Here is a 19038-nt window from a genome sequence, read left to right as displayed (position 1 = left end):
AAGTAGGAAACCTGTCTGCTGACTAATGCATTACAGCACGCATTTATCATGTATAGTTCCTCTGGCAAGAATCACGAAGTAGTAGATGACAGATAATGAGCAATGGCACCCCATCGTCACCGTCCACCCAAAGCACGAACCGACTGACATAAGCAAAGCTAAAATTATCAGCTTGCCTGATCTGAGCCAAGCTGGGCAGGAATGTGTCATGGGAACAGCCTGTGTCAACACATTAACTCATGGCTCACACTCCAGCATGATCACAAAGAAGAAACACAGGTGCATATCATCACAACACAAGTGGCAGAAACAAACAGAACACAAAGATAACGGATATCGGAAAATCACAATATAACATGATGAAGACAACTCAAATATCATACTTGATGCACCTAACTGTACCTTATGGTGTCAGGGTGTTTTTTGTTTTAAACATTTATTAAAAGAGGTTTGTGTAAAGCTGATTACAAGTGGTTTTACTGTTTTTATTCAAAAATACCATCCATACTCTAACACTGCACAGATATTAATCCGCAGCAAATGTGGATTATATAACCTTATTTACCCTGAGCATTTAAATACTTTGTTATTATGTGGGGTTATTTAACAACTACCTGACATACTGAATATTTTTAATTATTTGGCTTTTACTATTCGATCACTGGTTTTATTTAATTAAAACATGAATACACAAACCTCGCTCTAAGGTTTAGACTTGTAGGTATAGATAAGAACAAGTAGCAGTAGCAGGAATCGATGAATATGCAGTGTCCAAATGAATAACAATATTCATATAAGCTTGAGCCAGTCAGACAGGCCTCTTCTCTTCTCTTTCTTTCACCCTGATAAGTTTTATTGTATTTAATTCATTCATATGCTAATTTCAATTTAATTCATATAAAAAATAAACACATTTTAGTTTTTCTCCTTTCTTTCATTCTGCCTTGACCCAGGATGTGATAAAGTGCACATTTAAAGTTTTTGAAAATTTAAAATCCACATACTATTCTCTCTCTTATAGGACAACAAAAGCAGGTTTATAGCAGCTTTATTTCTTAATGTTTTGTGAAGTGCTCAAGAAGTGACATAACATGGTGAAAGCTATTACTGAAGCCCCCTGAGGGACCTTTCTAAATATATCCAATATGACATGACTGCATCGCCCAGCTCAGTCACTAGGTTTTCCCCACAGGTTCTCCCCCAACAAACCAAGTAAATATGGTTGAATGTGCTCGACATACAGATCCCATTATCTATCTGATGTTGATGGACAGAAAGTGTCCCTTCAGAATCTATTATCATCATCTAGCCACTGATGTTTTAATCTTCCTTTTTTGTCCCAGAAAGAAAAAGGTGCTTCCAAGTGATTCATTCAATGCAAATAAAGCTGAGTCTGAAATACAAAAAACATAAACAGTAAATATGCTATGACTACACAATAAATCTGACAGTGTAAAATATCCAGTGACTATGTCTATTGACTCTTCCACAGTTATTCCAACATGCGGAAGAGTAAGATCATCCGCAATGTTGGTCAGAATATCTAAAGTTGGATTCACCACTGTAAAATGTGCAGTGTCAGAGAAGATGAACAAGTCAAGTGTAGGATATTCACTCTGAAAAGTCTTTGGCATTTTATCGACTATCGACGCCATTTTGTGTGACTATGATAAGCCCTCTTTATGACATATTAAACATTCATATTTTATATTTTAGCCAAATCCGTTTTTTATACTATCCTAATATTGTCTGTCGCCATAAACTTGTGGGATTTGCGGCTGAAAATGCCGAATTGCTAAGGTCTAACAGGCTAACAAACTAGCTTAAATAAAACATTAATACAGCCTAGACGGTGCCTACAAGAGGTAACGTTATCGTGGTGAGTGTGGTGTGATTTTGTTGTCTTTTAGATGTCCCCAAAAGACACAGAAAAGACGGTGTCTGGAGTTTGCTAGCATGGATTAGCAGTAGCCTTTATATGACCAATTAATAACGGCTAACATTAACTGTGGCTGCCAGTGAAATGACAAGTGGTGAAAATGAGTTAGTTTTGTCTGAAAAACACAAATATTCTGTTTACATTTGGTGAGTCCAATAAAAAGGGGATTTTTCTTGCACTGTTAAGTTTGGCGGTTGTCCCAGACTAAGTAACTCTACTAAAAGTGTTGTTTTCTACAGTTTCTGATTGGGGAGCTGCATAAAGAAATTATGTTTAAACAGGCTCCATGATACTGGGTAAGATTCATGGTGTTGAGGCTGAGCTCCATGCACGCACACACCCGCAATGTGCTATGAAAACTGATAAAACTGATCATTTTTTTAAGTACCTTAGTTGATTTTATCATTAATGCAGTATTCTTCCTGGTCTTCCACCATTAAATTTGATGACACTCAGCTGTGCAAGAACAGCAGAGTTAGTGTTTTGTCAGTGCTACTATATTTAACAAAATAAAACATATACTAATTATGTTTTGATATAAGTTTTAGGTAATCAGGAACTAGCAGACAGCCATGCTTTTTTTGTTTAGACTAATAAAGAGATGCATTCAAGTAGAGACAAATATCGTTGATACGTCAGATTTTTAGAAGTCAAGTTAATTTATTTTACTTATTTTACACCGTATACGTACAGTGACATTTTTTTTAACTCTAAGGGTCATTGTTTTAATATCTATACTTTTAATACATTTTAATTAAGAAATTAATACTTGATGTTGTTTTGACCAAACTGCAACATTTATTAAATGGAGTAAACAAATGTTAAAAATTTTGTAGTGAAAAAAAAAAAACACTGTATTGGGAATAAGTAAACACTCATTTAGAGTAAATGCAGTTGGAGTTCATTTTAAATTAACACTGATATTGTATAGTGTCAAAAATAAATGATACTGTTAGTTTCTTCATAGTGTAAAACTTGAGTAACACTTATCATCTGTGTGTTGAAGATCACCTGTGTTGAGTCCTCGAGTCGCTCACTGTGAAGATCGTCAGTGTTGCTTTGACACTTTAACCAATCAGAAAATGTCTATGGAGTTTATTGAAGGGAGCAGAGGCATCTACAGACCCATCAGGGTATGTAAGAGAGGTTTTCCTACCCTGAAACAATGTCCAGATGTTGTTAAATCTCTGAAAAACAAACTTATTTCCTTCACAGGTGTTGTTTGACACGCACATTTATGAACGGCTCTGCAGATCTGCTGGTACATGCTCTCGTACAAGACTCAGGTAAGACCGGCTTTAGTTTTCATGGTTAAACCCATCTGAAACAGCAGACAAGGTCTCCTGACTGTGATCTCCTCGATTTCGTTTTGATTGCACTGGTGGTTGAATTTCTGAGGCTTCATCAAAATAAGCTGCTCCCATCTGAGATGAAGATATAACTGAGCTGCTGGTGGAAGAAAGCAAACACACACTGAGAGTGAAGTGAGTTACTGAGAAACACACACACCCAGTCCAGCACTACACAGGACCTTAACGGTGCTCATGTCACACTAAATTGTGTCTTAAAGAAGAGAGGAACAGTGGAGATGAAGCTTGTGTTGTACTTTGTGTTTGAAGGCTCTGGGAGATTGAACTGGAGGACTTTGAGGAGGATGAGGACAAGCCTCTTCTCAAGCTGGTAAGACCACGATCCTCAACAAGACTTCAGCGCATCTTTGAGTCAGTGGTTCCATAATCTGTGAATGTGTTTTCTGTCAATGTGTCCATTGTCTTCATGGGAGGTGAACACCTGAATGAAGATGAGGGACATTGAGTTTGAAGTGAGTCAGTTTAAGTGAGTCACATTTGGCACCTTTATCATTCGTTTATATGCTGAGGTTGCAATGTCTCTGTGCTCTTCTGTAGTTTTTGAAAACCAACCTTCATCGATTGTAAACTACAGACATCCCAAGATCAGCAGCCAGGCTCAGAAGTATTCCAGGAACCTGAGAGAACAGCAGCAGGAGGCTCCCAGCTCCAAGCTGCTGGGCCCAGTGGAGGTGGTGATGGAGGTGGTTCCGAAGGTCCTGCAGGGTTTCTGGTTGCCTCCTCAAAACACCTGCTTCAACATGCCTTCCAAGCAGCTCAGTATAATGGGTTTGGAACTACAAAAGAGTCCCCTCTGCTCTGTCCACCCCGCTCTTTCAGGTCCACTTCACCCGCTCCATCAGAGACAAGATGGTGCTGACTATCCAGGAAAAGGTTGGAAAGGGTTTTGGTCAAGCTGTCCTGGTGAAGCAACTCAACTGCTTTGCAGCAGACATGCTGGACACTATCAGTGATGTTGCAGCAAAAGAGATCTGTGTGCTGTTCCAGCCTCAATGTTTTCATTTCTATACTTTTAATAAATTCTAATTAAGACATGCATACATTGTTGTTGTTGTTTTGAGCCCTCGGCAATATTTATTGAATAGAGTAAACTATAAACTCCAAAACTTTTTTAGAGTAAATACAGCTGGACTTCATTTTGATTAACATTGATATTGTATAGTGTCAAAAATAAATGACACTTAGTGTTAGTTTCCTCCTGGTGTAAAAGTTGGATAACATCATATTGTAAACTGAGGTAACACTTAGTTTAGTGTAAAAAATAACTTACTAGAGCTGATAGGAAACTGAGGATTTGACACTTAAGTGTAAACTAAAGTCTCTGAAGTGGGACCATATGTTCACTGACTCTTTTAAAATTAGCTCCTTAATTGTTGAATGGACACTGCTAAATTTACTGTGTAAAATGTAATGTAGTTACAGAACAAACATTCCAGTAATCTGTCACTTCCACATGACTGTTAATCCACTGCTTGTGACAGCAAAGTGCAATGACCTGATTTCCCACTTTACCAACAGTACAGTCTGTTTGGCATCCATGGCAATTTAGTAATGTCAAAAACAAACTAAACTACCATAACAAGTTATTAAATTCACAGTATGGTAGCCCACAAAGTTTATACAGCAGAGCGTAATAATGATTAATCTGACCAGAATTGTACAGAATTCCCAGCTGAGGTTGTTTAATCTCTCACTGTATATCCTCCAGCTTTTAGGCTTTACTCAAATACTTCCTCTTTCTCAGAATTCGCAAAACGAATAATTATACTTGTCTGATACTGTGCCAAAGTACACACTTGTTATGAACACGTTTCCCACTCTTTAATGGCCTCATATAAAGCAGCATATAATGTATCTACATGTACTTCAACAAGCATTTGCTTGACCATGCAGAGTTAAAATATTGTTGGCAACACAATCATCTTAGAGCTTATAAAGTGTGCAAAGAGGATGTAGACAGCAACACACACATACAGGTTAAAAGCATCACAACTAACAGGGTTATTAGTGCTGGTGCCATGTGTTGTGGCATTACGGCAGATGTCAATGTAGGATATGATGTACAGGGTTACAGACAATTACCTCACTTACTTACAGAAAGGCTTGATATACATGTATATATGTGTGTATCAAATGGCACTACAGAAAAAGCCAGTAGGATGTAACTACTGGAGTACATTTTTCTAATAATAAGGAGACACTAATAGGACGCAAAACTGGTTCCAAATCTCTCCTGTTATGGACTGCTTCACTGCTTACCAGTGACTACTGTGGTTAAGCATGTGCATCGAGTGAACTCATAGTCCAAGTATAGTTACAGCTCTCTGCATCAAATTAATATATCAGAGGGCTGCATATGACAGCTTTGACACAAATGGAGCAGAAAATCCAACAGTTACAGTACTGGCAACTGTAACTAGACTATATCTTCTCCCTTGCACGACCCTCACCACTCCTATGCAGCACTGGTGACATTCCTCCCATGCCAGCTGGACATTCCAGTGTCCACTTCCCTCACAGCGACCAGAGGTGCCCCTGGATCACTACTGCGACCTTTACAAAATCTCCTTGTTCAATATCTGAACCTTTCTACACTTACATATGCATACTTCAGTTGAGTCCTGTATAAATATATGCTTCGTGGTGGGTGTTTTCTAAAATGTCTGTTTCCTCTTTAAATCAATAAAACTAGCTCTCATCCCACTTATCACACCCTCCATGTAAACATTGTTCTCAAAGGCTTTGGAAACATGCTACATCAAGCTACACATTATTATTTTGAGTGTCCCCAGTCTGCATCACCAAATCACCTATCTAGCACAAATAACTGCAGCTCACCTCTCCACTCATGTATAATCAATCAGGTAAGCCTCACAGGAGGTGTCTCACATATACCAGCATGGAATATTTTCAGGTTATGTTGCATAGTACAACTCCATCACTAGCCAGCTAATGGCCTGCAGCATTATTTTGCATGAAGACAACACAGGGTGTATGCATCCTCAAGTGGGAGGGAGACGAAACAGGGAAGGGAAGACATGAGCGGAAGAAAGCCACGGGGTACAAAGGTGTAGGATGAAAATAGTGGAGGATAAAAGAATAAGCTGGGACACAGCAAGTATGAGGTCAAAGCTTTACTTACAGCAGATTCCCGATAGATGAAAAAGAGCTAGAATGAAATTTCAGCGCACTCTTCTCCAGTGGGAGCGATATCCATCCACACAAGCTGACATCGCCAAAGCGAAAAGCACCTCACACGGAGAGTCCAGGGAGGCAAGCAGGAGCGAGGCGTGTGTGCATCTGTATGCGATTAGAATCTGGCTTTAACGCATGTGTGTGTGTGCCAGCAGGAGGGAAAGCGAGGGAGGAGAGAGTGAGAGGCAGAGAGAGGCAGAAATAGGAAGAGAGAGAGGCTTTTAGGAGGCAAGAGAGATAGAGACAGAGTGCAAGCAGAGTGGCTGGTGTGAAAATGGGAGGGGGCTGGATTGTCCAATAGTGTGAGGGAAGAGCAGAGTGAAGGGGAGATGGCAACAAAGAGACAGAACATTTTTCTAATTCCTGCCCTGTATCTCCTTTACCTATCCTGTCTGTCTTAAGAGAGAATTTGGTGTGATTAAATATTGGCACTGTCCTCCTCAAAGGGGAGGGGGGTTGCATGGTTCCTGGAACAAGAGAGATAAATCAACAGATCCTGCTGGGAACTCCAATAATTAGCAGCTCGAAATAATGACAAATGTGGACCTCAGCTTCAAAGGATGATGTAATTGTTGATGGAGTGGTTACTTAAACAGGAGACACATAAAGACCGGGTGAAACAGAATGAATGGAGAAAGTAAAGGGGGGTTTAAGGACTTGTTTAAGTTTCTACCAGAATGTGAGAATAGGATTTTTTTAATTTATTTTTTTGGTGTCTATCAAAGGTAAAGTAAGATGTATTGACAGGAAAGTTGTGTAAGTGGGGTTTGTAGGATCTATGGATGTATGTGGACAGCAGAAGCACGGGCACAATGCTCCTTGCATGTGTGGGTGGAGCACTTGTGTGCGTGGGCATGGGGGTGGGGATCAAACCATCGCAGGATTTTGCTGCGGGAGCACCAAGTTGCCATGGAGACTGCATCCAGTGCAGCAGATGGCTGCTCTTTCTCTCTTTCTCTCTCTCTCTCTCCCTCTCTCTGAATCAGTCCAGTTAGCTTCTCATCCCTGACCTGCAAAACATAAGAGCTAGTCTCTGTGCAGGTTTAGAAAACCCTAGGTATAGACGAGCCTTTGACTCAGCAAGCAGACAAATTGTCTCCGTGATTTTAAGAAAGTAGAGGGGGAATACTACGAGATTAATCACCAGGTACAGCACACCTTATATTTAACCACACAGTATGTGCAGAAGAAACAGTTACACCCAAATTGTGTCATTACAACAGGTAAAAAAGGATAAACACCTTTTCACCATCACATTTTCATTGTGAATGCATCCCGTGCAGAGAGTGCACGATCTGCATTTGAATCTACACTATATGTTCACTATTGTAATGTGAGGGCTGGTGATAGAAACCCACTTTCACTTGTCTCATCATGTCTATACTGTACTGGTGGTCCTGTGATTAACAATTAGTCATATGGCACATGCTTTTATCAGAAGTGACTTGGTAGGTAGCATGCTCAAGGAGCAAGTTGGAGAACACTATTGTACCAAAGAACACTTTGACAGTTGTACAGTAAAACATTTTAATGCAATGCCACCTCTTCAACTCTTGTGAAGATGGTCATATGTGTCATTATACCACATTATTAGCTGTGGGAGCCTGTAAAGGAGCTTTGGCTGCTGCTGCAGTGAGGTGTTTTGGGGAGGCTGTCTGAGCTACATTCTTTTTTTTCTTGATGATAAAGAGCAGGAATTTTGACATTTAAAAGTTGTCCATTTTGGGAAAAATGCACACGAGTGGACACACACACACACACACACACACACACACTCCTATGAACTTAACAGACAATGTGAACCCTATGTTTCCGTCTCTCTCTCCAAATACCAAGATTATTTTGGTGTGATTAAAGCTGTGAAATAAATACAATTGGACAGATGATGACCGCATTGCTGTCAGACTGTACACCTTGCTGAGAAGATTGTGACATTTAGCCAGCTAATCAATGTGCCCTGCACTGCTCCAATTCCCTGACGCTTAAGCCCTTATCATCGGTGTAGACAGAGAACAGCCTGCATCCTAATCGAGAGTGGCTACAGCTGGAGCAGGAAGAACTATGATATCAACACAAGCAATACAATTTGAGGTGATGCAATATTCGATACCTTGTTGACAATAGACCCTGGACGCAATTACAATAATGCACTAGTTATAGAAGAGTGAACATGTCTTCTTGGTGATGTTGATTTTATTGACTGAGTTTGGCAAATGCAAATAAAAAAACACAATTGTTACATTCGATGAGTGCACTTACCCATCCATTGCTATGAACAGGCAGGTCACTAATAAGGTTAACAGGTAAGTGTCCTGGATTCTCCAGATGCCCCTCTTCTCTCCTAAGCACAAACCAGCTGGGATTAACAGACACTCTCTCTCTCTCTCTCTCTCTCTCTCTCTATACATACATACATATATATCTATATATCTATATATAAGTTTGCTTGTATTATGATTAATGTGTGACACAGAAGTCCAATGGAATTTTTTTTCAGAATTTTTTCAAGTCTTCTTGGATTATTAAGAGCTAAAATTATGAACAATAAATGACTTAAACATTAAACATTTAAAACCCTATTACTTTACTTTCTTACTGCTTAATTTCTTTGCGTCCGATTTCAAAGTGTGAAGTTTCAAAAGTGGGATGACAGGTGATTTGACTAAATCAGAAACTAACTAACCTCTGCTGTGTTGCCCCATCTAGTGACTGACAGAATCCCCTACAACACTTTAGCGTTTTACTCAACGTTAACATATGGACACGCTGACTTTAATACCAAAAGCGGCGCTTTGATCGGGAAATAAAATGACACGTGAGCTATTGTCGCGCGTAACCCGCACGTAAATGTGAATGAGAAGTTACCTGATCTGCTGTCGCTAGCGTAACACAATAACATGGAAGAGCGACATTTCGCATCAAGATTTGACCAAACACATCATTGGTCAGTAGAAGGTGCAGCTTCCTGTTTATTGATGTTGCCGTGCACGCGTTAATGTAAGACCTCGTGGCGCAACGGTAGCGCGTCTGACTCCAGATCAGAAGGTTGCGTGTTCAAATCACGTCGGGGTCATTTCTTTGCTTTGATTTCGTTAGACTGGCAGCGAAATAACACATATTATTCTGTGATGATTAAATCGTCAAGTGTCCTAGTAGTTACAGTACGGATCACTGTTGTTTGCTTCATTTTTTAAATAATATATGAGCCTACTTGTGCATAAATATATATATATATATATATAATTTTTTTTTCTTTTTTCTTTATTTATTTATTTTTTTCCCTTAAACATAGCACTCGTATTCATTCCCTGGCAAGTTTTCATGTACAGGCTCATGTCAGGCTTATGTATATTCTAAATATAATATATAATGTATATTATAAATATACATAAGCACATCTATAATAGGTATCACTTGTTAAAATCAACAGTGCTATGCAATTTCAAGAAATACATGAAAACGAATCGAATGCCTCACACCAAAGTACAGTAATCGCATTTTCAACCTCAAATCAGTTTAAAAACACATTTTTCTAATGCACATACCTGACTACAACAAAGCAAACACCACCACCAACAACAATGTGACTTTCACTCAAGTTACTGAAAAGCTTTGCTTTTAATTGACACCTTATTTGTTATCACACCTTCTTGAAACATGTCCAATATTAATCTACCTTTTGGATCCAGCTCACAGCTTTAAAATATCCAGGTTTGTGATCATGTAGGTTTTACGCTGTTGTCCTCAGTTCTTGGTCCAGGACATTCCCCGCCTGTGTTTTGTCTTTGACACACTGGCTTCCTCTCACATGTTCATCTCGGTTTAAATAGTTCCTCACAATTTGCAAGTATGCCTCCCTCCCTCTCTTACTTAATCCAAGCTTCCATTACCCCACCTCCTTTTGCTTCTCTATTCACGCCTGTTTCTCATCTTTCACTGAGACACATACAAAAACACACATGCCCTATATGCATACTTGGTGAGAGTGAAACTTGGTAAGGACAGTAGGTCATCTCAAGCCCTCAGCAGTTGACTCACATGTGATGGTCCTCAGCAGCACTCAACATACAATATCACAATGGCTTGATTGTTCTCTGGAGCTCTTATTTTACATCAAACAGGTCAGACGCTGCTGATGTAGTGTTGTGCTCAAAGAACCAGACCGTTATCTCTGCTTGGTTACAAGGCCTTGCACTGAGCGTTTGTTTCACAGAGATCCAACCACGACACAGAGCCTGCATGCTTACAGCTGACAAAAGACTTAATTTTTATTGTCACACATTAGTCCAGCTTCTTGAAAAGCCGAGCTAAAATTCCCTCTTCCATTCTATTCATTATGCCCCTTGATTTGAAATGCCAGGCGACTGCAAATGTCCCCATTGAATGTGCGCCAGTGGGAGGGAGGGATGGATGTGGGAGGACAAGAGAACAGACAGAAAGCAGCCTGTATTGAGCATTTTGTTCAAAGGAGTATTCTTACACAGAGAGCTCAAATGAAATGGATGGAAACAACCCCTGTTGCCCAAGTAACACAGCTGAATGTCTCCCTTTCTTTCCTTTCTGTCCAAAATTTCAGCTGCTGAGGAGCAAAGGCACCAGTGTGGCACCGTTGTGGTGGACAGATCACCTCGATGTCTGGCAAAACCCAGTGCAGAGTGTCCTATTCTAATTTTCTCGTACCAGCTAAGACAAACTCAGCTAATAGTTTAGAATTTAAATGCATATACCTATGGTCGAAATTAATACCAATAGTGCGTTCGTGTGTTTGGTTGTCATGGTGCATGTACAACATTTAATTTTCAAAGGTTAGATCCTCTGCTGATGGCCTTCCAGCCAGACTGACTGACGAAATAATAGATGAAGTGAAAGGCACCTACTGGAAACTGAGCAGATGTCACTAAGGTAACATTAGCACCAGTCAGACGTCCAAGGATTTCATGACAAGAGTGGAACGGGGTACATTTTAGCTTGAAAAACGGTAAATAATGAATCAAAAGTAATATTATTGTAAATATTATAATCCATATGCCAAGTTAAAGTAAGTTAAAAAAGTCACACCATTTATTGTGCACAAAAAGACAAAAAACAAAGAAAGCTATTACAATTTTTGAACGTGGTTTGACTCCCAAAAATCAACGCTTTCACCGTTCAAAGCAAGTCCTCATTTGCCTCGATTCCACTGAAGGGTAAAACCATAACAGTAAAAAAAAAGACAAAATTTACAGTTAAAACACAAAAATGACAAAGCTTGGTCTCTGTCTCTAAATAAAATATTTTAATCAAGTATTAGATCCTTTGAAGTTTTGTTCTTCCACATCACCAGGTTTACTTCGGCCTCCAATGCGTCTGAAGAAGGATATGAACCCAGAAGTGTTCACTTGCCCTTCGATATTTTCTGTCCTTGAGCCAGAGGAATAGGACCTCTGAGATACGCTTCTCTGGAACAAACCCCCGAGCCGGAAGCTAGGTGGTGGAGATCGTCTGGTTTCATCCATGGAAACGGACCTGATGACGGGACCATGTGACACAGCTCTCAGACTTGGACATTCGGGAAGAGACCCACCGCCGCGCAATGGAGATGTCTGACCATCCTGAATGGCAACATTTGAAAGATCACTGCTTTCATCGCTCTCCCAGACTCCGTCTTCAAGGTCGTCTCCGGCTGACATTGACAAAAGTTGTTGTTGTTGCTGCTGTGCTCGCCTGTTCCGCTGCGTGGCATTTCTTTCGGAGCAAGTAAAGGGGCTCAGAATAGTCCACGGGGAGCCTAAGTTTCCATTGTTGGCAAAGAAGAAGTCTCTGGTCCTGGGCCGAGGAGTACTTGGAGTAGCTGGAGCGCGTTGTGCCCTCTCTGAGCGGTTTGGGGTGCCTGAAACTCTGCCCCCATCAAGTTTACTTTTGCTGTTTTGGTAGCGGAGCACCTTTCGATTAATCTCACGCATCTTTGCAGCTTCCTCTTCCTCTTCCTGTCCTGAGACTTGCTCATCCTGTTGTTTCTTCCCTGGCCTCGCTTGTCTTATAGCCTCAGTTTTTTCTCCTGAAGGAATAGTCTGAGAACTGTGGTCAGTGGGTGATCCTTCAATTGGAGGAAGCATGTTCCTCCTACATCTGGCTAATCCCTCTGGAACATTGGTCAAAAAGGTGTGTAAGGCTGACTCCAAGCTGGAGGAGTCCCGATCAGACTCAGGTGCTGAGACCGATATCGTGGAGCGGCGTTTGACTGCAACACGCATGCTCTCCTTGCGCTTGCGCCTTTGCTCTGCTGCCTCTCTCTCTCGGTTCTCCTATGGGCGAGGTGAGACGAATGCATAGTCAAGTCAGATAACAGTAATCATAAGAAGACAGTGCCAAAACAAAGCATTTTTATAAAAATTCCCTGTGCTGCAGATTATTATATAGCATATTTAAGTATTTTAGCAAATTTCTTACCCGAATAGCTGTTTCAAACCGCTTACAAAATGAATGAAAGATGGAGCAGCACTCCTCCAGTTTAAAGGTAGCTGGGTCTTCACAGAAGTATTCAGCGACAGCATTACTAAGAGAATTTAGGTCCTGGAGACGGGACTCCAAATCATCCACCTTGGCATCAGCCCTCTGAATAATTTTGACAACAGATGGTACAAAGTAGAGGTTCCCAATTGCACAAGTTATTTGCAAGCTCAGTTTGTGACGTTGTTCCTAATTGTACAAAAGCACCAAGGTTTGCAGAAAACAATAAACCTTACTATGAGAAACGTCTCCAACTGTTGCAATAGGCCAGGGTGTCTGCTGCTGTAGATTTTCACTTCCTTGACCTTCTTGACCTCTCTCTCAAAGTCTGCGACGATTTCCTCCTTACAAATCCTGTCGCACAAAGCCACATTTACACATTGACACATGACATATCTCAAGGAACACAAAGTAAAAATTTTTTACTGGATTTACTGTGAATGAACAAACTATGTTCAGTTAAAATGCCAAATACATTGTCAGTGTTGTAATGATAGCCACCTTGATGCCATCCCAATGTGTTCAAGCTGCCTGGTAAAAGTCAGCAACTCTTTATCAATGTCCTCTGCTTGCTAAGAGTGGAATATAAAAGCACAAGGGAAGAAATCGGTTGCAGTAAACTCTTCAGAGCCATAGCATGAAACCAGACTTCTTCTTAATTTCACCAATATTTTCTTCAGTGAATCTCTGTCCATCCCAGGGCTCATCCTCACCTTGGCAACATAGTGCATGAGGTTCATGCCAGGCTTGTTGGCTTTGGTGTCAGCCAGCTTGAGTAGAGAAGTCATCCTGAAGCCAATGGCATTTGCGCTGTAACCACCCTGAATAATAAATTATTTGAATGGTCCATTCATCAGTGCAACAAATTTACCAAACATAAAGCAATTCTAAAACAAAAATACCAACAGAGTTCATGTAATTCCCAGCTTTTAATACCAGCCGGATGACTGAGTGGAGGTCATCACAGTCCAACAGCTCTGAGAGGAGAGAGGACAAAAAGAATCTGAACAAAAATCATACTAATTAGACCTGGGTGGTCTAAACCAAACCAGGGACTGGGACTGTTAGCTGCTTTGTGTGAAATGTTACCATTAGCTGCTTTGGTCATGACAGCAACAGAGTTCTTCACCTCCTCCATAAGGGGAAAGAATTCCTCCCTCAGCACCATCATTTTCAGGCGTTCCTCAAAACTATAAGGTAATAAAACATCTAATTAGTGCACCAGATGTTGGTAATTTAATCACCTTTAGAGTTACAATATTAACTTGAACAGCATATCACCAAAACCATTCGTATGGATGTTCTCAGTGGTGCAAATGTGACAACATAGGAAAGGTAACAGACACACAAAAAATTATGTAAATGCTGGTTACAGGACATGAAAGGAAGTTAATCTGTACAAGTGCACTGACTTGTCGACATTGCAATGGACATGTTTAACTTGAATGACTTTTGTAGACTGTCAAAGTTACTAAAATAAATAAAAATGAATTTAGGGGTAAAACTCTAGGCTCACCCGGGAACTTTGACCAGCTGCACCATGAACTGGTCAGCCTCCGGTAACACAGAGAGGTTCCCACTGAATGACAGCAGCTGCTTTACCTGTGCATGAACAAAAGACTGTTCTATTTCGTTCATTTCACTTCCATTTCTTCTTCATCTCATTTGCTGTTGTAAAAACATAAAGAAACAAAACAACAACAACAAAAAACATGGTGCTGTTATTACCTCACTTTGATCTGGCAGGAGTTTGCAAAGCTCTTTGAGTTTGCCTGTTCCAAATCTGAGCCAGTTCCCCTGTTGAATGTCCTGTACCATTTCTCTTACTGGCCTGCAGATGGAGACAAAACAACAATAATTAAAGAAAAAACATAGCTTGATCAACAGGTTACCACTGAGCTTTTTAAGCAATTTTTTTCATGGTGGACTAATTAAACTTGTTTTTTTTTTTACTGTATGGTTTTTTGCAATGTTTTTGTTACTGTTGCATTTCATTGTAGCTGAGACTACTAGGTGATTTTTACAGTTCCTCTGGGTGATGTATTTAAGTACAGATAGCCCCTGCAGTGGCACCTATACTCTTACACTTAACAAAACCGGCAATTACAAAACTATAAAACGACAATAGTATAGATGTCATGAAAATTATTTTTCAATATAGCGTTTAAAAGGTTATACGTCAGCAGCCTATTTTTAGATGTTCAATGCTACATCTTTATATGTTACATATGCTTGGTTTTTAGATTTTAATATGCAAATGTGTCCAGTGTTGTGCTCCAAAAATAACTGCGGTCATTTTCTGCATGACAGGGAGGGCAAGTGGTTAGTGTAAGTATGATGGAAAAAAAATCCTGGTCTTTTTCACAGGAAAATATCCTCCTGCGTTCAGTATCTCGTGAATTGAGCCTTCGTCAACTCCTGCACTTGAATTTGACTAGGACACTAAAGAAGACATCATGACATACTTTGCTACTGTCACACACTGACCGTGCATTTGATATTCAAAGTGAGGAATGGGGTGAACTTTGCACTGAAAGTGATATCATCCTGATAAGGTTCAGACAGAGTAACTGGCTCCAGTGTGGATGAGGTAATTTACCTGTACAGTATAAAAAGACTGACCTAGCTGAAAAACAAAAAATACAAAAGTATAACACTCCCCAAATTACCTGTAGTAGTAGTATTAGTGTAAATATGGAGGTTTCTATAACACCCCTAAATTTTGGTTTGATTTACTCAACCCACATCTCTAAATAAAGTTACCATCCTCTTTCCAAAATCCAAACAAAGATCAATCCTCTGATACACTGAATCTGCAAGTCTATCTCATAGACACACAACCGTTCACGCTCACATTCACACTTACAGGCAGTTTAGGGTCACCAGTTAACCTATAAGGCATGAATTGAATTGCGGGAGGAAATCGGCTCTAGAAACTCATACAATTTAATTACAAATATAAAACAACTAATAATTGATTGCGTAAGTATCAATTCCGTTTAAAGTGACTAACCCTAACCGTGAGTGGTGCAGCTAACTGCTTTTAGAAATGACAGTTAGTTAAAGTCAGATCACCTGAGTGAAGTACATTTGTTTGAAGTGATTGTAGTATAAATACATCTGAAACTGGGAGTTCCACCTACTGGTAAATTACTACCTTGACCAAAAACTACACTATGAAGACAAAGGAACACCCCAAGCTGCTCTGCCAAAACGTTATGCCTCCATACAATTATGTAAACCGATGTTATTTTTTTTTTTTTGAGTGTCATACAGCACCCAGTGGCCAGCGCATATGGACTTACATGAAGCTTTTCATGCAGTGGTCTTCATGACAGTATTCAGGGGCATGGAATAAAGAAAATAAAACATCTTCAACAAGATCAAGACCACGAACAACACAGCAATGCAGCTCCTCAGGATCTATATCTACATTAACTGCCAAATTACATACTTTAGTGCATATATAATATTATGCTTAACTTCGCCCATTTATCCCAAATTGTTTTTTACTCCACATTTATTCCAAACCACTATCAGTGTACAGGCTACATTTTAAAAGAAAAGCTTCATAGAAAGAGGTACATAAACAGCTGTGAAAGGTGGTCATCCAATGGCTACAGACCTGCTACTCATCTTCACCGACTAGGTGAGCACAGTGCTTCCCTAACATTTAAATATTATTAAGTGAGCAATAATTGCTTCAAACAAATGTGCGGCTCCATATGTTTCTGCTGTACACGCTCAATTTATGTTTTAAAAGGCATTTCCATGTATTTGAATATGGCCTACTGAGATAAAGAGATGGTCGGGTAGTGATTACCACACTGGAAACAACGAGTGCATGATGACCTGTACTTCTGTCTCTGTTTGACAAGAGAGCAACCGGCTCCTTACCTCTTGAAATGTCTCAGGAAGATCCCAATATTCATGCTTTTTTTAGAGTCAAGGATTGTGACCTAAGGAGAAAAGGGACAGAACAACGAAACGATTTTGCCTTATTCCAATGAGGACTCAAACCCTGATGTAATACTGTCATTCACAGAACCTTTGAGGAAGCAAAAATACTCCCTTATACACCTTTACTTTAACAGTTCCTCATTTCTAAGATAATTGGTGTGGAACCTTTAAAAGGCCACTTCCTATTTGTGTTCTTTTTACTTCCCCAGCATGTGAACTGTGTGCGACTTCACAGGTCTATAAAAACTTTAAATGACTTTCATCAGTTACTGGAAATCAACCATTGTTATATCAAACGAAGCTTTTTATGTCTCAACTCTTAACTTACCTGAGGCTCCTCTGGGAAGAGGTCCACGCCACTACACTTCTTCAGACCTATAACCCTTGAGCTGCGTAGCGATGCTCGTTTGTCTACATGACTGAACAACTCCTCCATGCTCCGAATATCCAGCACCAGGTCCCTCTGAGGCCGCTTAGACGTCCAAACATTCAACTTGCCCATAACATGCTGGCTGGGGATCGGGTCCCAGTTCAGCTTTTTCATGGATCGGCGCTGGGCATGGCGAGAGCCAAAGGGACAGGGGGTAAGAAGAGGGGGAGGGGGAGGAGGAAGAGGGGGAGGGGGAGGTGGTGGTGGAGCAGCAGCAGACACACATATGGGGGGAGGCAGAACAGGAGATGCTTGGAGACCTGAATCTTCCTGATCATCCACTGACAAAGACGAAGAGTCTTGAGAGGAGCAGTTGGGATGAGAAGAATTTAAAATCAGCACTCCCTCCAGCTCCATCTCATGTGCTGTTAAGAAATATCCCAGTGTTGGTATCACAGACCTGAGAAGAAACAGAAGCATGCATCCATTAAAAAATGTAGTATTTTTGACCATAAATGTACTTAGCTGGAACATGGAACATTATGTTTATGAAGTCATTGTCTATACCACTGGGAGAGCCATGAAGGAAACAACTCTATACAAACTTCCAATGTGGGACAAATATCATAAAGATTATATTTCTGTAGCTACTGTTTAAGCTTCTAAACGTCCTGTACAATTTAATCCAATTACACTATTTAAACATTAAAAGCAGTACTGTGTAAACATTGCCATCACTGCTTTGCTCAGTCACATTCCTTTAATAATCATTGTTTTTCTCCTTTGCTGTCTAGATCTGCTCCTGTCGAGCAACTGAACGAAACGCCGTTTTTCTTCACAGAAAAAAAGGGATTATTTCTAATATTACTTTTTAGAGTCCAGTGGAGGACTCAGCATAAACAGACCCACCAAAAAGCCACATTTTCACAGAGAAGATCTACTCTAATTAGGTTCTCCGCACTACTTGCTGTCGACACAGCCGCTGATCATTTTCGAGGAGGGAAGATTTAGAATAAACAGGCAAACAAGCTGGAATTAACCACGAAGCTCAATTCTTTGGTAAACCGGAAAGATTGAATGGACGTCTAGAAAATGTACATTTACATTTTCAGAGGCGTCATTGCTTTGGCATTTTGCGGGTAGTTCTTCACATGCAATCAAAGCTCTTTAACCAACTAAAACATTAAAACATATCTTGGTTTACTCATTGTAAATAAAGCAAAGCACCGGCTGATTTTACTCACCGTGCTTTTAAAAGGATGCTGTCAAATAAATCCTCACTTCGTTTTAGCCTCGTGTTCCTTCAAACAGTGTGCGTGTTTGTGTGACTCTCTCACAAACAGCACAATCGCTGTCACAGGTGCAGGACGCGCCTCCACCAATCACATTCAATTCAGCTCAGGTAAGGGAACGCCCTCCAGGAGAAAAGGTGAAATAAAGTAACGGATTATTTATCATGAAGTCCGTCTAATATAATCCATAAATTAACTAATAATAGTCGAGTTCATGCCCTACTTTTTCAGAATAAGTACTAATGGAGGTTAGACATTTATCAAGGTTACAGATGATGCACTGATAAATCAAAAACGTTTAATTACACAACATATATTTATTAGAGGTTTATCGAAATTGCCTCCTTAAATGTCTGCTGATGAACATAAACCTGAGAGTTAAACTTTACGGAATCCAAATGGCTGCTGTTCCAATGGACAGTG

At 40.1% G+C, this 19038-nt stretch overlaps 2 protein-coding genes and 1 non-coding gene across 7 annotated transcripts in view; 1 reads left to right on the top strand and 2 right to left on the bottom strand.

Annotated features, from left to right (window-relative positions):
* Positions 1-10333, bottom strand: part of trim3b (tripartite motif containing 3b) — a 28809-nt gene extending 18476 nt beyond the window's left edge. The window contains exons 1-2 of one of the 4 annotated variants that reach the window (XM_067492730.1): positions 10181-10333; positions 8764-8845 (exon numbers count right to left, since the gene is read on the bottom strand). The gene's annotated coding sequence lies outside the window, so the exon portion shown is untranslated. Of the gene's footprint in view, positions 1-6451; positions 6692-8763; positions 8846-10180 lie in introns of those variants that run through there. The other 3 variants (XM_067492732.1, XM_067492728.1, XM_067492734.1) reach the window with 3 other exon arrangements.
* On the top strand, positions 9506-9577 carry trnaw-cca (transfer RNA tryptophan (anticodon CCA)). The gene has a single exon. It is a non-coding gene; the product is annotated as a tRNA-Trp (tRNA).
* Positions 10334-12643: 2310 nt separating the features above from the next.
* Positions 12644-18973, bottom strand: fhdc3 (FH2 domain containing 3). 2 transcript variants are annotated; one of them, XM_067492736.1, is made up of 11 exons: positions 18568-18973; positions 17282-17783; positions 16891-16952; positions 14722-14824; positions 14510-14595; positions 14083-14183; positions 13900-13970; positions 13707-13814; positions 13495-13565; positions 13230-13347; positions 12644-13098 (listed from the first exon to the last, which is right to left on the bottom strand). In XM_067492736.1, the coding sequence occupies exons 2-11, from the start codon at positions 17738-17740 to the stop codon at positions 12868-12870; spliced, it is 1410 nt and encodes a 469-aa protein (XP_067348837.1). In that variant the 5' UTR covers positions 17741-17783; positions 18568-18973; the 3' UTR covers positions 12644-12867. The 2 variants fall into 2 exon arrangements, with proteins under 2 accessions (XP_067348837.1, XP_067348838.1); XM_067492737.1 differs by lacking the exon at positions 12644-13098 and having other exon boundaries at positions 13250-13347; positions 13469-13565.
* Between the last annotated feature and the right edge of the window lie 65 nt (positions 18974-19038).

This window comes from Channa argus, chromosome 22, assembly GCF_033026475.1.
Source record: "Channa argus isolate prfri chromosome 22, Channa argus male v1.0, whole genome shotgun sequence".
Lineage (NCBI taxonomy): Eukaryota > Metazoa > Chordata > Actinopteri > Anabantiformes > Channidae > Channa > Channa argus.
This window is presented reverse-complemented; position numbering and strand designations above follow the sequence as displayed.